This window comes from Channa argus, chromosome 13 (genome assembly GCF_033026475.1).
Source record: "Channa argus isolate prfri chromosome 13, Channa argus male v1.0, whole genome shotgun sequence".
Lineage (NCBI taxonomy): Eukaryota > Metazoa > Chordata > Actinopteri > Anabantiformes > Channidae > Channa > Channa argus.
The window spans coordinates 7,787,445-7,811,116 of record NC_090209.1 but is presented as its reverse complement, the minus strand read 5'-3'; the positions used below and the strand labels follow the sequence as shown (position 1 = coordinate 7,811,116).

The window sequence follows — 23,672 nt, the reverse complement described above, 5'->3', positions numbered from 1 at the left end:
AATGTTATGCCTGATCCGTGTATTAATTTATTAGATGATTATGCTGTATTTGTTCAAGTAAGATTCTGCATCCGCAAAGTAACTGTCGAGTTAAGATAGATTCAAAAGGACAAAATCTCCATCTGAATTGTTTTATTGTAAAAACAAAAAATAAAATTAGTACCTTTTAATTGTACTTTAATAAATGTACCTTATCTACCACCCCATTACCTAAAGTAAAGTAACAGTGGCGACTACACTGGGATCTGAGTGTTGTAACATAGTTTAGAAATGGTATCTTGACAGTTAAAATTCGGACGACTGCATTTTAAAACGTAGTTTAAAATACTTAACTATTTAAAGAAAACAAGACTTAATTCATACTGACGTGTTGGAGCAAAACAGTGTTAATAAAGTTTGTACAAAACGGAAACGGAAATCTGTCATCAGCGCTTTCGAGAAATAGCGTTTGAGCGCTTTCATCCTTTCTCCGAGGAGTTGGTTAAGTTAAAATAAAACCCTCCAAGTACATCAGGGTGGGTTTGGGCTTAATGTTTTTGGTGCAAGCTAAGGCAAAGTAGCGTTAATCGCTTCGCTAGCTAACGTTAGCGGTTAGCGTAGCACCACCGTTAGCTTGGCTACTGCTTTGTTGACCCCTGAATGCAGATAAGGTAGGTGAAAATATCCTTTTATATTTTCATCTAGTTTTGATACAAACGTGACAGCACAAACATGACAGTTATTGGTCACAATATATTCGTATTAAGTATTCACGGGTTACTATAACGTAACTACAAATGATTTGTGACTTAATGTAACGTTAGTTTGTCCCACACCTGAGCTGCGTAAGGCAACTTAGCTGGATTGCTAATGGAACCGAACAACGTAGCTAAACTATTTTGCGACCATTGTTTAATTTAGAGATTATGGCCGACCCTGCACGGATTAAAGCTGATGATACACCCGAGAGGGCAACTGCTACCGAGCAGCATCCTAATGCTAAATCAGAGGAAAGTGGAGATGTGGCAGCCACAGCGAAACCTGCAGAAGAAAACAAAGAGTCGTCCGCGCAAGATCATCCCAAAGAGGATGCGAAATCGGTGAGTTCTAGAGCCTAACTTCTCTTAACACCATAAGAGGAAGTGTGGATCGTAACAAATAACTAAAGGACCAAACCAAACTTTATTACTAAATCACACTAACTTTACATGCTTAAAGGGCGACTTCACTAATTTTCAAATTGCTTTGACTGTAGTTTAGGGTGTAAATGTACATTCGCAGAGCTCCATGCATTCCTCTGTTAATTTCCCCTCAGTGGGCAGGCGCTCTCTCTGCCAGACATTTGTCTTTCAACCTGGACAACCTGGGCCAGGAAGTGATAGGCAAGAACTCTCCCTGTAAACCGCTGGCATCAACACAGGTTCAGAACTGAAGGTTCCTCCAAGTGATGTCATTTCAGCTAAAAGTAAAGAGATATTTTAATATAGACAAGTCAATGGGAAGTTTAATGATATTTATACAAACTAGAACCAAAAGAAGCAAGTTCAAAATCAGCATCCTTTTAAAGCTTTTTAGTTGATACTTGTGCTAATATGATTGATGAATGGTATCTGCGACTTTCGTTACGTTATTTTGGTTACGGAATTAAAGAATGTTTATATTTTGAATAAAACAAGTAGGACAATTAGGTTACTAACTATCTGACAAGATAACTAGAATATAAATATTATTTTGGATTAGAATGAAAAACATGGTTCATACCAAGCAGTTTTTCAAGCAAATCTTAACTTTTAATGAGATGATACCAGCAGAATGTTACAGACTTTACTCTTCTTCTTTACTTACTTCTTTTAAGCACATAATAACCCATTATAGTGAAGCAAAGCAACATTAACTACTGCCTAAAACTGAGCAAAAAAACAGAACATAATTTTGGCAAATCTGTATGTTTGAGGTTTTACAAAGGGCATGTTGTTTCAAATGACTCTTAATTAGTTTTGCCTTTTACTGTGAAGCAAACAGCAGCTGGGGAAGATGAAGAAGAAGGAACCTCTGGCCAACCTTCTGCCAAAAGATTGAAGGTGGAAGCAGAGAAGAAAAAGGAGAAGCGCCATAAAGTTGATGAGGATGAAATACAAAAGATGCAGTAAGATTCAATAAATATTTAACCAAACCTAATTCTTGAAGTCATCTACACAAGTGTCATCCTTATTGTCTTTGCCATTATTCCCTGCTCTTCTCTGGTAGGGTTTTGGTGTCATCCTTCTCTGAAGAGCAGCTGAATCGCTATGAGATGTACAGACGTTCTGCTTTCCCTAAGGCTGCTATTAAGAGGGTAAGCAGTTTATGAACATCGAGGTATTATTTAGATCTCTTATGTTATGTTAGTTTGATGTCTTTTTTTCCCTCCCCCTAGCTAATCCAGTCCATAACAGGATCATCAGTGTCCCAGAATGTAGTAATTGCCATGTCGGGTATTTCCAAGGTTTTTGCTGGGGAAATTGTTGAGGAAGGTGAGTGGCAAATTTACAGAGAGAATGCATAATACATGAAAATATAAAATAATTTGAGGCTGCTGTCACACCATGTTGGGTTACTATTTTTATTATAATTATTATTTTTTGTTTGTTTTTGGGCGCCATGTTGTGAGGATCCCCCTGCCTTTCTGTTGGAGGCTGTGTTTTGACTTTAACGATTCTGAAAAGCTTCACCACAGTAGGTCCATGCTGCTGCCATATTAGGACAGTAGAGTAGTGCCATCTTATCTTTGCCCCCTTCGCTATCAAGTCTGAACCATTTAAACAACTTTTCAGCTAACCAAAACAAAAGGTATGCAGGTAACCCATTGTAGCCACCAGGCTGAGCAAGTAGAAAGCTGAGCGCATACGTCACAAGATGGCACCTGTCCCCCAACATGGTGTAATGGAACTTAATTCTTTATTCTTCTGTATTAACCCTCAGGGATACGTTAATATCCGATTATACTTGAGTCTCTTTCAAAGATCCAACAAAAAAACACTATTTTGCCAAAATTGTTTAAAAACGCATAAAATGTGCCTAAGGTTCCCAGAGGGTTAATAAAAATAATTATTCTGGCTCCTGCATTTAAAAATGTAATATTGTTTAGTTAATTTTTGTCTTTACAGCTTTGGACGTTTGTGAGAAGTGGGGAGATACACCACCTCTTCAACCGAAACACATGAGGGAAGCAGTGAGAAGGTTGAAAAGCAAAGATCAGATTCCCAACACCAAGTACAAGAACATTCTCTTTCACTAAGCCAGCTGTATTTTAGACTGTATGAAGAGTGAAGTGCTTGTGATGGAAAAAGTGATTGCTTCAGCTTGGTAAAACCTGCCATGAAAGCACTGTAATCATAATGCAGCCAACCAGACTTTTATTTTTGTTTTTTTGATGCAATGCACAGTTTGGATGGTGTAGAATTACAATTTTGTATTATGCTTGTAAAAATAACTTTGTAAAGAGAATGTGAAATGCTTTGTTTTAGTGCCTCAATTATTAAGGTACATTTAATGTAATGGTTGTATTGATGTAAGAGGTGAAGTGTTTTGGTTTAGTTGTGGAACTTTTTTTTTTTTTAAAAGGTAACTTGTTTAGAGATGTAGAAAGTATGGCCGCACTAGTAAAAGAAACCAACATACAAGGTTTTGTATATTTTAATGTTTTCTGTTACATGTGCATACCCATTTTCTAGTAAACAAAAAAAAAAAGGTACATCTTAAATGAGTTTATCAATCATTTATTCTTTCACTTTTAAAATACTTTCCACATACTAGTTTTGGTTCACAGAACCAGTTTTATGTTAGTCTCAATAAAGTGTTAAAGACCAAATTCAATAATTCTAAACAGCTAACAAAAAAATACTGTCAAACATTAGCGTCACCTAGGAAGATTTCACAAGGACTCCTGCAAACCACTGAAATGATTAACAATAAAACAATTGCAATTTCCAGTGAATTTACCACAGAGGTGCAAATAATCCAAAAGGCAAACATTTAAACACCCATTTAGTACATGCGACTAGAGAAAACACCACACTCTATGAAGTGAGTCTCTGTCCATCTCCTCTTTGCATGGCACACTGGGTAAGGGTTAGGTTGTCGCAGAAACCCTGGCCTGCTCTAGAGTGCAAAGGAAGTCTAGTGTAATAGGCTTTGAGCAGAGCACCAGTTTGTTAGCAGAATTGGGATGCTACCAAAGAATGAGGAGAGGGGACTTGGAAAACAGCTACATGTTGCATGGTACGTGGTACACTCACATTTTGTCATGTCCATGTCTTTGTGTCTATTAAGAACATGCAGGATACACCCACCAAAAACTGAGAAGACTACTACTATTAGTGATACTGAGATTAAAGGGCAGTATCTCACTTTACTACTCTGACATGCAGTTGAGGGAAAAAATCTCAAAATGTAAGACAAAATTTGTCTTTTGTTTGCTATCTCGACAACTGAAGTATTCTGCATTAAAAGATGTGTAGTGTTACTGTTGTTTGCCATGTAATTGGTTAAATCATTGCAGTCTTTGTATTGCTAAAACATTTTACATTCCTCATGAAGAATGCAAATCTGTCATTCATAGCTTGAAAGACAACCAAAGATGGAAAAACAAAGTATTTCATATTTTCATCTAGAAGTGCTTTGGCAGATCACAGCCACCAGAGGTCTCTCAGGTAACACATTCTGAAAATAATTAGAGGTGAAAGGTGAGAAAATCTCTGTGGCTTCAATCGTTTGCAACCATTACGATTGATAACCCCCACTAACCCAACTTTCAAAGGCAAAATGCTAAATAATTGACTTACCAGAACAATCTCAAAGTGTTTTGTCATCAAGAAAATAAAGTTAGTTATATTCTTAAAACAGTGTTTTTGACACAAATCAAAATCATTTCACTTTACGTACCTATCAGGTTCATGCATGGAAGTAATGTGGCCTAAAAGATCGACTCTGCCACAACTCAGGATTAAACACACTGACGAATATCAGTTTTTGTAGTGAGCTGGTAATATAATACACCAATCAGCCACAACATTAATAACACCTGGTTGTTTAATATAAAAAGTATTATAGTTTATTTTATACTATGAACTAATAAATTCTGATGTATTATTATGGGTTACCAGCTTGTCAGCATAGAAAGTGGATAAAATCAGTTCCACCTTTACAAACAGAGATTTTTGACCCTTATTGTTTTGACCTTTTTCCATATTAACCATAAACGGTAATGGTTTGAAATACTTAAGGCCAATACTTACTTGAGTATTGAGTTAGTGTACTTGTACCACTTCTGCACAGTGTATCACATATTGCTGCATATGGAGCTGTGTAACTGCAGACGGCTCAGAATGGCCATTATAACCATTGTTCTCAAAAAGGTATTAAGACCGACAGTGTTGATGGTATGGCTGATCAGTGTGTATGTGTGTGTGTGTGTGTGTGTGTGTATGCATTATTATACAATGTCACTTTAATCGATATGGCTTTGTTATGCTGTGGTCACTACAGTCTAACAAAGAAATCTGCACTGACAAACCTAAATAAATATATACAAGTGAAACTACATCCAATTTGAGCTTTGATGTCATGATGTGTTACCATTACACTAGACAAATTACAGAGGTAATAACAATCAGAGTTGTTTTCTCTCAAGCTACAAAGTAGGTTTTGTGGAAATCAAGTATATCTCTGGGAGCTGGTATAACCCCAAAGCTCACAGAGTTGGAGTAAAAGGACTAACCCAGTAACAATACTGAAGGTACTGTGCAATGTGCTCTCTCCAAAGCCGAGGCTGATGTCGAAAGGCGTGTCGTCTTTGAGTGGACATTCAACCACAGAGCACATAGTTTTACAGTACAAAAGAAGCACAATCAGCATTTCACAACTGAAAGTATAACACTGGAGAATGACTTAACCCATTTTTGGGTATGGTCAGACCTTGATAAGAAAGTGTACAGTAACCAGTTCCCCCTGTTGATAAAACAACCAAAGTAGAAAGTGTCGTGCATCTGCCTCTTGATGAAAGCAGTGCATTCTATTATTTTCTTAAAGTGCACTGTTTTTCGTATCTTTCCCGAGTAACAGACATTTTATAATACTTTTAAGTGAAAAAAGAAACACTGTTCTATCTTATTTTACATGTAACAAATGTGTTCTACACGAGTCTAGTCTGTATCGGTGCTACATGTAGTTGCTGTTCACAAACAGGCTTGACAGTAAGAACTTTGTAGTAGTTACAGATGGACTGGCATTTGTCGGGCAATGCCAGTGACATAAAGAGGTGATTTTGGCAGGTGCTTGGACACAACCATAAGACAAATAATTAAGTGGAAAAATTAAAGCTTGATGATTATTTAGCCTTGCATGCTGTGTGACAACCACTGAACCACATAATAAGCTCACTGTCCGCACTGAATCAAAAATAACATGGAACGTTTGTGTACAGCAGTAAAGAATATCTAGACTGTCCAATAAAAAAAACTAGTACCAGTATTGTATTTGCCGTACTAATTCCCCTCCTAGTAAACGTTATAGCAACTCTTGTGATGTCAAGAACAGAATTATATAGCAAGTTGGAAGTGATCCAGCCACAACGTGGATCTATCAGTTCAAATATGTAGCGACATGCTTTGGGTGAATTTGGCTGGTACCTGACCTTCATCCTGATGCATCTGATCACAGTTCCTCAGCAGGAGCAGTGACAGCATGTTCAAGTATAAAACACAAAGAGGCTCAGAGAGTAAATGTGGGGTCATATTTCCTGACTTCCAGAAGGAGGCGCTCTCTTTCACTGAGGGCCTGGGTTAGGGCAGCCTGGGCATCATGGAGCTGCGACTCAATCGTTTGTCTCTGTAATGGCAGGATTATTGGATTGATTAGTTAATTACTTAGTCACCCACAGTACACTTTGGCTACGAGCTGCAAACCTATTAGATGAATATCAGATTCTGAATGACACAATGCTCTGCTTTGTATTTTTTAGAGCTGACCAGAAACAGGAAGCCTGTATTACAGCTGTGTTTAAGATGGCAACTGGGTTTATTCTGGATTTAAAATGTGTATCTAACTCAAATGTATTTTGGATGTTTGTCTGACCACTAAACAGTTAACAGAACATATCAATTCAATTGCAATAAAAGCATGAAACAGAACTATAGACAGACACATGGTTGCTGCGTGTTTGCAATGTTATCTTGATCTCATATTTTGCGTTCATAAACATTACAAATAATAAATAAAAAACTCAGTAATTTTGGTTGTGGATCTCTGAGCCAAGTCATGGCTCAGGTCATGTCATTTGTATTTTGGGGATGTTTTACAATGTGTTTGCATGTGTAACTTTCAGTTTTGGACGGAAATAGTGGACAGCATAATGATCAGTAACTGCATTAACTCTTATCTTCAAACTGAGGCCTCAGCTTAGCATGTCACCAATAACACTTTTTACATTAATTTCTTTATAACATTTATATAAAAAAATCTCTAGAACTGATATTGTGTAAGACAGTTGCTTTGGGACTTTAGCCCAAAACAAAACAAAAACGCATGTGACTCACAAGCTCAGAATGCAAGTACACAATTATGAAACATTTGCAGTATACTGTTGTGTTTGGTCTTCCCTACCTCACTCTGCAGTTGAACAGAATTGAAACTGTTTGTGTTGACTGTTTCTGTCCCAGAAACACCAGCTGAGGCTTCTGGGTTTGTACCTTCAGCTGCAATCACAAAGGAAATGGTTGAGATCACTTTCTGTTCATCTTTCTGTAAGTGTATTACAACAGATGCTCTAAGCTTGAGTATCAGAGATTTTATGCTCCATGATCTTGCTGAAGCGTGGGTGGATCCACAATATTAACAAGTTTTCAATTTGTTATAGTACAGCAAATTAAAGAAAATCTACCTTTAAGCCTCAAGTTGCCATCGTCACTGCGCTCAAGGAGTAGCTGATCTACAATGAACGTTGCTGGGACAGACTGGGGGGCTGTAGGGTAGATTCTGGGGCTGTCATCCTAAAATGAAAAACAAGAAGCGATCGTGACACATACTCTACATTTAGAATAGGTACCAATTACTGCTTCATGTCTTTTACTCAAAGAAATTTGTTTAGTTCAGTTTTATTAATTACAATTCACTTAGTATTTACTACTGCTGCAAATAAAATTGTGTCATATATTGAAATAAACAATGGGTGAGCTCAATTAAAAAGTTTGGAAAACTTAAAGCCCTCAAAAGTCAGGTGTTTTTGTGAGAAAAAGGCACTGACATCCAATGTGGGTATGCATTCAAACAAAAATGTCAAATCCTTTCTTCACAAACATCTTATAATGATCACATTCAAAATGATTCGATCCCTAAACTAGACAGTATGAACAACCAACCTTTATAGTAATGGTGATGTTGCTCATGTGTAACTTCATTGGCTGACCATCCACACTCAATTCATCTTCGAGAAAAGGCCCAATGTTAGCCAATGTGGAGGCTAACAACTCAGCCTGGCAGTCTTGTACTCTTAAATCCAGGAAGCCCATAGACTCGGCCAGACTGGAGTGTCGGGCAGCAGATGGACCCATTTCTGCTCGTATGCACATTGCTGGAGATCCCCTTCTACCCCCCGGCTTGTCCTGCTTCTGGACTGATCCACCTGGAGCTGGAGAATTAAAATGAAACGCATGAGCAATACACTACATACAGTTCCTGCTTGCTCTCCATACTTGCTTTACATGACGGAACTTGTTAGATGCTCTTTGGAGTAGAGACAAAATGCAACAATGTGGTGAATGTATTTTGATTTCGAGGTAAATATAAAACATGAGATTATGCAAAAATTCTTATGCCACTGGCATTGCAACTTGTGTTCATGTAGAAGACATCACAACTGTAAATTCCACTCTGTTCAGCTCAGCCCTTCTCCTTCTTGCTGTGCTATGATGTGGTCATGCTTTGCACAGCACTTCAGGTAGTTGTTGTAATGAAATTATAATAAATAAGAATGCTTCCAAACTTACTAGTCAAGCAGAAATTGTTTACATTTTCTGACTGCTCAGAAGGTCTCACTTAAAAACCTTCAGAAGTGAAATTCTTTGCTTTGACAGCACCATTCCACATTAGGTTTGGAGGCATGCAATCTACTAAAAATATATGTGAAATGAGTTATACATTTTAGATTTAAAAATAAATTTCAGACACAATGGTAGTATCTTTTTATGTCAAAATACATAAAACATAGCTAGAGGTGATCTTTACGTACATTTAAAGGAGACCATGGAGCAGGACTGGTTTACAGTTCTTTGGCCAATTTAGTTAATGGTATCCAAAATACAAATCTTCAGATGGCACATTAGGTCTGGATATGACTAGTTAGACAGACAATTGTGGTTAAACGTGAGATCTAAAATTATTTATGAAGGGTTTTTTGAACAGAATTGTTTAGTAATTCAGGTTACCTTGTATGAGTCCAGCCAGCAGATCAGATATCTTGACATTGCCCATCTGCACTGGTCTCAGATTCTGGGCCTCCACAGCCACAACTTGGTCTTCTCCATTTGCTTCCATGGTACAGGCCATTCCACTCAGGATCAATAACAACACAGAGGACTGTAACAACAGCACATCAAAACAAAGTTACATTTCAGCAACTTTAAATTTTGATTTGAATTGATAATTTTTAATGTTAAAATCATTGTGGGCAATAATAAATAATGTAAAAATTATTTACTTCTAATCAACAACGTAAAATGAACTAACTCCATTTAATAACAAAGTAACTTACGATATCCTGAGACATATCTTCAGTACTTTGGGACAGGGAACTGCTGAGGTCTGCTGATGATCCCCCCTCTGTTCCTGGGGCTGGACTGCCTCGGCTTCCTGCTGGAGTGTTGTTAGGACGCATGGACTCCATACCTGACTCTGAAACCAGGACACAAACTTATAGTGGATGTCACTTGAATAGTTCAGAAAAATTGCTTTGAGAACCTGGTAATGTTTTCAGCACCTGAGTCCATGAGGATGACAAAATTGTCACTGAGATCACTATCCACAGAGAGATTTTCATCAGGCAAGCTGCCGTCCAGAATAGCGCTATCAAAAGAATGCTGGGAGGGCGACTGCTTCATCGATTGGTAGCGCAGGCTGGCAGCCAAAGAGGGGGAGGGCTCTTCTGAACGCTGGACCTGCTCCCTGTGAACAGATACACAGTTGTTAAGGGACAGCCAGTAAAAGCATGTGGTGCACAGTATGGGTTCCAGACACACTAACCCTATTATGTTGACAACAGCTCAGCGGGAGAGCACTAGCACTTACTTTGCCTGTGGACTGAACAATTTGCTCATCCCTGAGCCACGACTCAGCATGCTAAAGGCGTCCTTTGTTATTGAAAACGCCCCTTTCGTCAAGTCCAGCGAGGCACTAAAGGCATCTTTGGTCACATCCTTGGTGACATTAATCGCGCTTGATAGCTCTCCCTCTAGGCTGAAGGTGGACGGTCCCCGGGAGAGTCCAGGCGAGAATGGAGGTGAGAGGCGAGGAGTGTCTTCCTGTGTTGTCAAACTGTCCCTCTCTAACCCCTCCTCCACTGCCTCACATGCCTCCTCCACTATCACATCTTGTCCACCCTGATCAAAGGTAGCAAGTGCTGAATTGACAGAGGAGATCCCGTTTTTTAACCTACTTTCCTCCAGCAGCAGATTTGCAGAGTGATGAGTTGGGGAAATGTCAGAGTCTGTTATGCTAGGGCTGTCTGTTTCAGGGGTGTGAGGGACCTCTTCCTCTGGCTCTGAGCAGACTGGTGGCAACATGATACCAAGTTCTGCCGAGTCCACAAGAAGGGCAACACAAAGAGTAGGGCTTTTTGTCTCCTTGCCATAAGCGTGTTTGACATCTCGTAGATCTCGGCCCAACTCTGCCGCCAAGCGAGCCATAGCGTCTTTCATCCTCAGCAGCGCTACATACTGATAGTGGTTGAGCCACATCTTCACTGGAGTGATGGTGTGGGCCAAGAAGTGGAAAGTTGCAAGGGAAGCCTCTTTTTGTTCAGTAGAAAGCTTTTGGACTTTGCTGGGACTGGAAGAGGAAGACAAGTCACTTTTAAAGGCAGAGGGCTGACACATCCACACAGACATGGCAAAGGGCTCCACAAAAGGCTGGGTTCTGCCTTTCGGGAATTGGCGAGCTCCACTGAAACCTAGAGTTACACGGGACAGACTGAGAGACCAGACATCCTGGGACCGTAACTGCTTTTTGTCTAGTGGCTGGGGCTCTGTCTCTTGAGAGTGATAGAGGAAGGTAGAGGGAATAGGGTGGAAGGCACTCATGTCTCTGGGGTACGGGCAGGGTGATGTAGACTGGAAGAAACGGCAGCTGGCAAATTTATCGTAGGTAGTGCTGAGGTCAGCTTTGGAGCCATGGGGGCAGTGGCGAGTGTTGCTGAGAACCATCTGGAGTATGGTAACAAAGAGTGACTGTGGGCGCTCTGGATGGTCCAATATGGAAGAATCCAAGGGAATTATCAGCTAAAGGATGGACAAAAAATACAATACATAAGACTTTTAGAGATAAATAACAAGCTACTTTTTATCTACAAAAGACCACAAGCACACAGCGGTTTATTCACCTTGAGCTGAGATGCGTCCATGCGGATGTCTACATGCTCTTCAGCCTTGCTACTGTCTTGCAAATGGTAGAAAGCTTTGACCTGGTCCAGAGTGTGCAGCAGACCCCGGGAAAAAAGGTTGATCCACAGCACACTGGCTGTGTCCACAAACAACTGGAGGCTGTTTATCTGGGCATACAGATTGGAAGTGGGAACTGGAGGAGGGGAACAAAAAATAATCTGAAAATGCTGACAGATATTTATTTTTATTTTGATCTATTTCATATAGTTAACAGGGTCTACTGAATATAAACAAGCAGCAAAAAATCAATTCCAATTTTGCAGTCTATGCTAAATCATTTAATCAAAAAATATTTATTAAAAAATATTAGTTAGAAGTAAAGTAAGTTAGGTTTCTCTTATGTAAATGTAAATGTAACAAGACAAAAGCAAATAAACTAGTTTGTATTACTAAAGCAATAAAAACACAATTCTAATAAACTTTTGAAGCACACTATTTATGTAAAATTCACATTCTTTTGTGAGAGTAAAAATTTTAAACTTCAACATGACAAGACACAAATGATGTATTTTCAACTGGTTGCATGATACCTGATAAATTGGGGTCGTCAGGAAAGTAGTATTCTGTAAACTGCAGGTGAACAGCTGGGACATTGTCTGGTAAACGCAGACCTTTACGGTTACAGGATAATAAAGACTGGGTCTTCTTGTTATGACGGCCCCTTGTAGATACCTGAATGTTCAATGAAAATACAAATGTCCAAATATCACTTGTGAAAATATAATTTAATTTGATTTATTATGATTTTTTTAGCTTTAGCCAATGTAATAGAACAAACAAAGAAATTGTACACAATTATTTAAATGAGAAGAACTTTGAGGCAGCAAACAAAACTAAACCACATGACTCTGAACATCAATGACTTCCTGTCATAAATTAAAGGTGGAGGCCAAGATATGTACAGAATTTCCCCTGGGTGTCTCTTGTTCCAAAAAATGAGGAAGTACAAGTTCTTAAACTTAAAATAACCCTGGAAATATTATGGTCTTTCACAGTGGAATGCCCAAAGTGAAAATGCAAACGAGAGGGTAATCTGAAGTGGCAGAGGACTTTTTTCAATTTCACATGAAAGGCACTGGGGCAGCTAAGTGAAGTGACATTGATCAGACTATTCTATTCTGAACGAGGTAGAGTGTTAAAGTAGCTTTAAGTGTAAGATTTTCTGCTTTTCTACTATGTAAGGCTGTGGTTTTTAGATCAGTAATCAAACAAGTATTCAGTATAAGCTCTACTGCTTACAGTATCCCAAAGGGACAATTTGAGGCCGATTATCTGATAGAACATATCAGATTGCTGATCTAAAAGAGACTTTTTTTCCTTTCTGTAAGGTCTGTTAGGCTATTGACTCCATGGCTGATAATTTGACATGCAAGTAAAGATTACACTGCAACACAAGATGTTACATGTTAGCTGGCCGGCTAAGCACAGAGCGATGGCTTTGTAGATTATGTTCTTACATAATAATAATTAAAAACATAATAATTTCCTCACTCAGGCTATATTTTGTTAATGCCTTCGGTCAGTACCTTTGTGACTGATTTTCCACAGCATCTTTAGTGTTATAAGTATTTTAAAGGAACGCAGTTGCCAAAGAAGGGCAGCCAATAATTATATGATCTTGATGGCTGTGCTGGCATGCATGTAATCCACAGTATGGAACTGGGGAGCACATTTGAAAACATCCTTTAAGAAAAAAAAAATCTCTGTTGTTTGATATAAATACCAGTTTGCGGTTGGAGGTGGATTGACTACAGATCCAATATAAATTCAAATTCATTCAATATAAAAAAGCTTTAGTCGTTATTGTTGGAGATACTGCCTTAATGCTTCCACTGAGAAACAGATGTCCCCCATTTTATTGAAAAGAGAAGCTTCTGTTAGAGCTGCTAAATCAAATCAGCTGAAGATAGAAAGCTTGCCTGGTGAATGTCCACATCATCCATCCTGACCACCACACAGCTAGATCGCAGCCTTTTCAGTGATGACCCTGAGGGACCTGTCAGAGAGTTCCTGCTGGAGGCCTGCTCTTTGTCACAGGGGGTTATCTTGGGACTAGACTGTCCATCTAGAGTGTGTGTGGGAGAGTAAACACTTTGTGACAAGCTAAAAGAACCAATTTCTGCAAGATTATAACACTGATGTTGGAAAACAATTTTAGAAATTACTATTTGTGTCTTAGCAGAAAAAGCATATGTAAATGGTACTACTGCTGTTACTGGGTGAGGGGGCCTAGTGGCTAACTGGTAGAGCACTGGGTTGGAATGGAGAAGGTAGCGGGTTTGAATCCCACCCCACCAGGTTTGGCCCCACCCAGCCACCAAGGGCGACCTTGGTGCCGGTCTCAAGTTGGGAGGGTTGCTGCAGGAAGGGCATCCAACGTAAAGAAAAAATCCACATGCGGACCCCTAAAGGGACAAGCTGAAAGCCGTGGATTTTTTGACTGCTTATACTGGGTCATCTGGTTATTTATACGATGGCTTTTGTCTTGTTTGTTTGGAAAGCCAATTAGTTACTAGTTTTGTTGTTGTTTACTTCATCTCTGTTGTTTTGTGGGGGTCAACACACTCAACCTATTGCACACTTACTAGCTTTTTTCCAAACCTTTAAATCATGTGATGCAGTCTTCATCAGCAGAGTTCAGATGTTTATAAACTGTTTTGTCAAACTAATATTTCTTATGTCAGGAACAACACTACTTATGTGTAAAACAGTTAAGAGAGAAACTGACTTTTTATAAAATGATAGTTTTGTTAGTTTTGAATTCATACCTTGAACTGTCTTTGCAGGGGAGTCCTTGGCTTGCTGGGGCACCTCTGTATGTGGCCCCGGGAACCCAGAGGCCTCTACTTTCCTCTGGTACTCCTGCAGCAGTTTCCAAGCCCACTGGGCCTGAGCCTCCATGGCTCCGCTGTGCCGTTCCCAGTGCCGGCATCCATCAGCTATATTACATAAGTATGAAAAGGCAATATACTAAATATATATATATATATATATATATATATATATATATATATATTTTATTTTATTTTATTTTATTATTTTTTAGTTTTTCATAATCGAAAGTGCCGGGCATAATTTCTTTGTAAATATACATAAAAGCCCTTTTTGGGTCATGTTTGAACTGATGGCAAAACACTAAGAATGCAGTCTCTTGATTTAGGTCTACACCACAATAAATACAAATTTCAACTTGCTCTGTATGGCTTTAGTTTAGGGTGTAAATATACATAAATACCTTAAAACTTCCCCCTGACTTCCCTATATTAAAATATTCATCCAATTCTAGCAGAAAAACTCCTTAAGATGACGTCACCTAGAAGAGTTTTTCATCATTAGGGGTTCAGATGATGTCAGCTGGAGGAGCTCTGGAAAAGCAAGTTGACCATTATTACAAACTCCATAGTGTGAGCAACAAGAAAACATAACCTGAACTGAAGGTTCCTCCAAGTGATCTGGAGGCCTTTTTTCAGCTAAAAGTAGAGATGTTGATATCGGGAAGTCAATGGGAAGTTTAATGGCATTTAGGTACATGTAATACCCAAACTAGAACCAGAAGAAACAATGAGGAAATCAGTGATAGCATCTTTTAAGGAGTCCTACAAGTTTAAATACATATGGTATCCTGTATAATGCTCACCTAAATGCATAATACATCATATAGGCAGTTTTCGTAATGTTCATGTGCAAAAATGGCAGGTATGTTATTCTAAGAGTAAAGCTCTTACACAATACGTGCAAAACATAAAAATGTTGTTCTAAAGAACTACACAGTATAGAAAATACTGTCCCACAATGCAAGACTGTTTTAAGGCTACCTTTTGCAGAAACACTTTAAGAATTTCAAGAGATAAAATATTTGCATGAATATATGAATATTATTGTTTACTTTAATTCTAAACAAGTTTTCTTACATACATGTTTTTATAATAACTTGAAAAAGTTGGAATTTGTAATTAAAAAAAGCTTAATAAATATTTAATTCACCATAACTGGCATCAGGGGCAAATCTGCACGTCTACTTTTTACACTGCTGGAATTTCACAAAGAATAATGGGCACTGGGCAAACGCTTCCAAGCCATTAGTCTGCATTAACAGTAATCCTCCTAACTAGCTAGTCCTGGATGAATGCTACGGTTTCAGTGGGAGCAGTACTAAGGCTCAGGGAAAGCTGCAGTCAACCTGCCGTCACACTCACCAGGTCTGTGAACAGGGTAATAGTCAAAGCCAAGTTTCCTGAAGGTCAGCTGCATGGCACCTTGCAAGCCCGGTGGGGGAGGCTCATCTATGCAATATCAACTGTTAAAAACCATCTTCACAAACAGCATTCCACTATACACATTATTTGCTTTATGCTGAAGTAAAACACTACAAAACAATTAGGACTACTCGCTGATGTCCTCTGGCACATAATGACTTATTCCTTACAAACCTTCATCCACTGAAGAACTATCGTTGCATATGTGTAAGTCCAAGCGGGAAATGAATGTATGGTAAGAAGACTCCTTGACATCGAAGACATCAAAGTATTGACTCAAGTTGCTGGGGAGGCTAGTTGGAGGGAGTGGGGGCTCTGTCCACAGGTTGTGGAGGCCAGGAGATGGAGGAGCAGTCTAAATGACGGAAGAGGGACAACATCTAAATCACCAAAATGGGCTGACAAAATGAAAACTATATTCCAAAATAAACATATTAGCAAGTAAACAGCAATAAACAAGTGTGACATTTAATGTAATAGAAACTTATACAGTATTAGTCTTCTAATTAATGTGGAGGTAAAATTACTTGAATGTTAGGCTCATTACGTGGGGACACTGGATGAATACTGCAAACTAAACTGATAATATATCTCCTTTGACCGGAGAGCCCAAGCATGTACAATAACATAACATTATTCAGTGATTATCACTCAGTTGGTAGACCAGTCCCTGGGATGACACCGAACCCCTAAGGTCTCTCTAGTCTCTACTACTTACTTGTAAGTCGCTTTGGATAAAAGCGTCTGCTAAACATCTATTTGTTATTGTAACTGTATCACTACAGTTGTACATTTTTATATATGCTTTTCATTTTTTGTTAAAATTTGACAAAATTTTATTCTGAAGTAGATTGTAGTGATATATTAGGCAGACTTCTAAGTCTTCTTCTGCTTTTAATCATCAGTCATTCCATCTGTTAATCTATCTATCTTTAGAATCCATTCGTTCTATCAGTTTGAATTGCATTTGAGGTCTGCCGTTGAAAAATCTCAAACATTCTTCACACAGATTGTTTTAATAAAACATCAGTGAGCAGAAAAGGGGCCGGACCTGCAGGGATTCAGCAGCCATGCTCTTCCTCTGCTGGGCAGATTTCTCCATGGCCTCACTTAGTGATTTGGCATAATGGATGATAGCTTTGAGTTGCGAGTCTGTCAGCACCCACAACAGGTCGTCCAGAATGAAGAGCAGCTTGGAAGCCAGCACATTACAGTCTTTTATCTAGATAAAACAATGACGAATTAAAGGCTTGGGACAAATTATTAGAGTTCACATTCGTGATCTTTGACCAATTAGAAATTTTTCTAAATCTTAGAAAGTCTTACTCTGCGTTTAAGAGCTATGCGAATCCGTCCCTGGTTGGTGATGAGACGTAATGGAGTGCTACCAAGGTCATGGTCATCGCCCTCAATGGCATCGGCCTCAATTCTTAGAGTCTGCCAGTTAATTTCTTTGAATGTCAGCACCTGATTGAAACAATTAATAAAATAATACATACAAACCAAGCAGCTATGATCAATTACAAAAACAGTAGAATAAAAAGACACAGTGTTTCAATGTATAAGCCTAATGACTTTTTTAAAACAGAGAAAGAAAAAGCAACTGACATATTTCCTTTTAGATAGATTGCAAGATCTTAATCAATAACGTTGTTCATCCTTATCTTGTTTCCGCAGCTAATAAAGACCAAAATAATTGGCTTGATAAAAGGATTTCCTACTGGCTCAATGAGCATGAACTGTTTCTGTCACTGTATTTAGCTGGACATGTAACATTCACACTCCTGCTGCACTGTACCTCTCCTCGTTTTGGGTCAGTGATGCGCGTGTAGCGAAGGTCACTGCGCTGCCATTTAGGGTTGAGGCTGTTGCCTTGCAGTTGCCAGAGCTCAAAGGAGGCATGGAAGGCACGAGCCTGCACCTTGATGGTAATAGAGTTGATTCTAACAGACATGCCTTCCACCACTTTCTCAGCAAAGCCATATTCACTGTAAATAGACAAAGTACACATAATGTGAGAAAATGTTGACCACATAAATGCCCAAGCACATAGTGCTGTATGTGCAGCCTTACCTCTGGCCTGCTGTTATAGCTATAGGAGAGGGACCATTGGGTGGCCGAGGCTCTTCACATGTCCTCATCTCTACCTCTACTTTATCCAAAAACTGCACATAAGAGAAAATGATTACTGAGCATTTCATTGAGCAAGGACAAAAAGAGAAGAAGTCTAATATGTACTCATGATAACTGCACAAAAAAAAAAAAAACATCCTATGGAGCAGTATAACAAAACAGCAAAAGAACAAAGCAGTGTATTGCTATAGTCAAGATTGGTTATTTTGGATTAGGAGATGAGGAGTGGGGAGAGAGAAATAACATAGTTCCTACCAGGCAGATGGGGCTTGTTTTCAACTTTGTCCATTGTATCTGAAAAGAAACGACAGCGAGGTCAACAAAGTCATTCACAACACTTGTCACAGCATTCTGCACTGTTTATTATTCACTGAGCACAAGGGCACAGTAGGCAACAAGATGCAGGGTCTACAAAAACAGCTTCAATGTTGTGCTACTTATAGTAACACCAATTATATTATTATTGTTGTTGTTGTTGTTGTTGTTACAATGTACAAGATGAAGACATTAAAACAAAAAATATGGTCTGAATGCAGAAAAAAATTCAAGTTAACAATTTAACAATCTAACAATTTATAAATTGAAATGACCTTTTACAAATGTAAACATATACAGTCATTTACATGTTTTTTCCAGAAGAAATAGTTGATTATTTTTCTTTCCTTAAGCTAAAAGCAACATGGATGCATCACTGGTTTTACTGGTTGTATGTAAATTGAGAATATTGTCATAAGAAACAAGAAAGCTTTTATTTGACAACAATGACTGGTAATTCTTGTATATCCACATTTGTATGTGGAATTCTGACATATTTGTCCTTAGCTGCAGGTAGACCTTAACCTCAAAGCTATGAAAAAGTTGATGAAAGCAGTCAGCTCCCTGTAATATTAGAGACTGTGTGTTATATGTATAAGAATTATGACTTTTTGTCCCTATTGACATCTCCAAGTGACCAAGAGTAACATATAGACAAATAAAACAACATATTTTTCTAGCTACCATAAGTGTACAGTTGGACAGATGTCTACAGTCATGCTGACCAGTGTTTTTGTTAAACTGTATTTAAACAAATAGGTGATTTAAGCTAATGCTATCATGCTCACAATAATAAATCAGTCCAATGTTTACCACATGTAATTTTTCCATGGTCAAGTCAGGTTTTGACCTGCTAGTGAGGAACTGAGCAACATATGTGTCATAATTGCTGAGCTTTTTTTTACTCACAATCCAAAAGGTGGAGTAAGCAACGTATTGGCAGAAGAACAACCATTACACCTAAAGAGCCATGCCCTTAAAGGGCAACTTCACCAATTTTCAACTTGCCCCCTGTGCCTCCACATGACATCACCCAGAGGAGTTTTACATTATTAGGAGTTTAGATAATATCCTCTGGGGGAGATCTGGAAAAGCAGCTTGGCCACAATCACAACCTCCATAGTGTGAGCAACAAGATGACATAATCTGAACTGAAGTGTCTTCCAAATGAGGCCATATGGAGGCATTTTTCAGCCAGAAGAAGAGATATATTTTAATATAGTGAACTCAAAGAGACGTTTAAAAGCATTATTGTATATTTACACCCTAAACTAAAGCCATGGGGAGCAAGTTGAAAATTGGTGAAGTTGCCCTTTAAAGTGGGCCAAATGCTAATCATCAACAAGTAGATCACAATTCACTTTTAATGCCACTGTTCTGGCACTGTGGTCTTGCAAAAAAGGATTTAAACTTATTAAAACATGTACTATATTACTTTAACATTCATCAACTGATTTAACTGCACAGGAACAGAAACTTTCTCTAAGCGCCCATGCAATGTGAACAACAACAAAATCCTCTAAAATATTAGTATTTAGAAGTACAAAGTATTGTGTCTATGCCTTGCCACAGTTGTGTAATAGAGCTCTAGAGAGTTACTTGACCTGAGTGGCCTGTTTTGTGTCCTGCAGTGTGAAATGTGGGATCTTAAACAGGTGTGCGCCTCTCTAAACTATGAAAGAACACTTCATTTTGCCAATGGTGGACTCGATCAAGTTACGTAAACACATCTCAAGGACATTTAAAGGTAACAGAATGTACCTGAACAAAATATGGACTTTTTTAAATAAATAAAGTTCAGAATTTTGTTACATTTTTAAACATGGTGTTATTGTGATTGGGTTACTGAGTCATGTGCAAAAATGGCAGGTATGTTATTGTAAGATTAAATCTCTTACACAAAATGTGCAAAACTTAAAAATGTTCTTCTAAAGAACTATAGAGTATAGAAAATACTGTCCCACAATGCAGAACTATTTTAAGGCTACCTTTTGCAGAAACACTTTGAGAATTTCAAGAGATAAAATATTTACATGATTATATGAATATTATTATTTACTTTAATTCTAAACAAGTTTTCTTACATACATGTTCTATTATCGGAATTATTAGGGAACACAAAAAGCCATCCAGACAGATTGGTGTACACCAGCCAGTCTATCTCAGGATCACTGTAGCCTCTGGGCCTTTCCGTCCCTCTAAATCATGGCCTGCCACTCCATTATCAACAGTCAGTCCTGGTCTAAAGGATCTTATCTCTGTGGCACGACCACTGCTCATTTACTCAGTGATTCTATTCACTATGAATTTCAAAAGCAAAAAAAAAAGTAAGAGCTTTTCTGTTATAGTTGTATTATTTGTGTTTCAGTAGTCTTCTGGAGAAAGGGAGACAACCTCTCTGTATGACCCTAAATACAGCAAGGTTTGACTAGTCAGTAACATACTCTGATAGCAGCTTTGTTGCAGTAGACCCGAGTGACAGCCAGCCAGGTAGGCAGGTCAAGCATGTTCTGCAGGACTTCTTCATCGAGCTCGAGGTTGGTCAGCTGGCCCTCCCCCTTTAGTGTACTCAAATTGATCTTGTCAGGAGACAGATTTTTAGTAAACCTAAAAAAAAGGAAAAAGAAAAGAAAAAGATACAATGTTAAAATAATACGATTTAGAGCTAAGCATACAGTCTAAATCTGGAGGACCTTCATATAACTTTTATTATTAGGAAAACATTAGCATATGTCCCTGATGATTTGGGCGACAAAAATGTATCTAGCAGCTCAGCCAAGATGTTTCTGAAGTGAATAAGTCATCCTGAGAAACCAGTTCACAAATACTGCTAGGCCTAACAACAGCTTTTTGTATTGGAAAACCTCCTTTCCTAAAATGTACATTTCATATTAGCTCTCACATATTCAAGAGCCTTTCATTATTGTTGTTGTTGTAGTTTACATATCTGAAAGTACAGAATGGCTTTGACTTGGTTGGAAAAAATTGTGCCTTGTAATGCCATTGCCTTTTGTCTGGTGGAAAAGTAATGGGCCATTCATGCATTAGATTAGTGTATAGTGGTGCTATTATTCTTAGAACTGCCAATATGGTCTAATTTCTAAGATTACCATGGTTTAAAGACTAGGTTAATTCCAAAGATTATGAAAGTCAAACTAGAAAAAGCATTTCCAAAATGGAAAATGCACTGTAAATGCCTCAATGCTGAAAGAATTTTCCAAGCAAAGCTGAAAAAAGCTGAGCTGTTTTCACTGAAAGAGCTAAAAGAAGTTATCTATAGTTCTGTGAAGTCCATCCATCCATTATCTTAACCACTTATACTGTTCGTTGTGGGTCGGCTGTCATTGGGCAATACGCAGGGTAAACCCTGGACAGGTCATCAGTCTATCTCAGGGACAACACAGATATACATACACAGAGAGACAACCATTCCCAATCATATTTACACCTACAGCCAATTTAGAGACCAATTAACCTAACATACATGTCTTTGGAATGGGGGAGGAAAGCCATGCAAAAACGGGGAGAACATGCAAACTCCACACAGCTGGCTGGGGATTGGAGTTAGGGACCTTCTGGCTTTAAGGCGGAAGCGCTAAACACTGAACCAACGTGTGAATGGACATTTTTCTTACTAACAGAGATACATCCTGGGTAAGGATGTATCATCCTAGGTATGATGATATGATCTTTTCATCTTCCTGCCTGTGTTTTATTCTTTATTCTTACTACTGAGAATAGCGATACACTCAGAACTGAAGCAGCGGTCAGCGTAGGCCCAATTAAGCAGTCTGCGGCTACACACCACCATGGTCAGCATGCAAATACTGACCCATGTCCACCACATTAAAACCAGGAGTTGGTGGTTGTAACTGATCACTGTGTGCGTATAACCACAGTGCCCTATCTACGACTAATAACTGTCTAATTTACTCATAGACAGAGACAACTGAGAAGCGTACAGTCAAAACAGGAAGCCTCAGATTTAGCACAAACCCATAAACCTTTGTCCCGGTTCATGATCCAATTTCGCCTTTACCCCATCTAGATGGGGTAAACACATTTCAATATTTCTCTTTCACCCAAATTAATTTCCTCACTGTTTAGCAGTGCCATCCCAATGACAACAGAAAACCCAATATATTCTGCCACAGTAAAACCTAAGAAAGGAAATACTGTGCATCACAAGATAGTGGGCTAAACGTGGAATTACATACAGCAGTAAGACCAGGTGTAGAGAAAATTCTGCAGCCAGCTCTGACAGGAAGGTGAAGGGGACTGAGATACAGTATTAGAAATATGGTACATTACAATTGACAACATTTTTTCAACAATGTTCAAGACGATAAATAGTATTATTGCTATTATTGCTATACTTGGCATGGATTCGAGATAACAATGTTTTAGAAAAGAAATTGTCCTAGCCAGTGTTCTAAATTAATTATGACAGAAAGACAAAGTGGGCACTTAGTTACTGGTGGAGCTGGTAGAGATGGACGACGAGATGTCAACTGAATCTCATAACGTTATAGCAGCTTTTCCAAAACACGAATTAGGGCAGGCTGTATTCATTATATTACCAACACACCGTTATCATCCTTCTTCTGGATGTGGCTATTTGCTACGCTCACGGTCCCATTCATGCCTCCTGCTGTTATCCTCGTGTGGTCGTTCCACTGTTTACAGCGCGAGCTAAGATGGCAACCAGTGTGGACACTGTTGTAGTTACATGTAACTAGCTTCACGTTAAAATCCGAGCGAACTAGCATTTGCTGTGTTATAGTCGGTAACGTTAAACCCATCACGTAGCGGTGCTAACCGGCTAACACAAAGTCAAAGGTGCCACTTACCTTGACAAATGTTTCAGAATTTGCTTTTTAATAATTCCGGCCATCTCTGCTAACGTCCCTGTCGTCCAATGTCCCCCTTTAACCACTTTCAAAGAAACATATACCAGCTGGCAGGTATCTTTACGTGGTACGCGACACTAGCTGTGTGCATCTTGTTAACCGCTGCTTGCACAGCACAGCCTAGCTGCTACCTCGCTACCAGCTGACTCCCAGTTACACACACACTCACACACAAACACACACACACACACACACAAACACACACACAAACAAACACACACAGGGTCTAACGACACAGTGCTGCCATCTGCTGAATATTTGGTGTTAGTTACACTGTAGTTCAGCAGCTCAGCAGACTGAAGTTTGACTGGTTAGAAACCAGGTTAGAAACCAGTCAAACCTGATAATGATGAGCCAAATGGTTAATTGCTGTCATACAATCTTCAAAA

General features: G+C 38.8%; 2 protein-coding genes across 2 annotated transcripts; one reads left to right on the top strand and one right to left on the bottom strand.

Annotated features, from left to right (window-relative positions):
- The first annotated feature begins 403 nt into the window (after positions 1 to 403).
- taf11 (TAF11 RNA polymerase II, TATA box binding protein (TBP)-associated factor) lies at positions 404 to 3,541 on the top strand. The gene is made up of 6 exons (XM_067527795.1): positions 404 to 650; positions 901 to 1,079; positions 1,995 to 2,125; positions 2,227 to 2,314; positions 2,396 to 2,492; positions 3,126 to 3,541. Exons 2-6 carry the CDS (start codon positions 906 to 908, stop codon positions 3,254 to 3,256), a joined length of 621 nt encoding a protein of 206 aa, XP_067383896.1. The 5' UTR covers positions 404 to 650; positions 901 to 905; the 3' UTR covers positions 3,257 to 3,541.
- bltp3a (bridge-like lipid transfer protein family member 3A) lies at positions 3,471 to 23,436 on the bottom strand. The gene is made up of 21 exons (XM_067527776.1): positions 23,224 to 23,436; positions 20,818 to 20,980; positions 18,314 to 18,352; positions 17,999 to 18,090; positions 17,724 to 17,913; positions 17,252 to 17,392; positions 16,977 to 17,147; positions 16,100 to 16,280; positions 15,866 to 15,952; positions 14,438 to 14,608; positions 13,589 to 13,734; positions 12,200 to 12,341; positions 11,609 to 11,802; positions 10,300 to 11,507; positions 9,992 to 10,176; positions 9,767 to 9,906; positions 9,441 to 9,591; positions 8,376 to 8,644; positions 7,898 to 8,006; positions 7,621 to 7,712; positions 3,471 to 6,846 (listed from the first exon to the last, which is right to left on the bottom strand). The coding sequence occupies exons 1-21, from the start codon at positions 23,265 to 23,267 to the stop codon at positions 6,730 to 6,732; spliced, it is 4,032 nt and encodes a 1,343-aa protein (XP_067383877.1). The 5' UTR covers positions 23,268 to 23,436; the 3' UTR covers positions 3,471 to 6,729.
- Between the last annotated feature and the right edge of the window lie 236 nt (positions 23,437 to 23,672).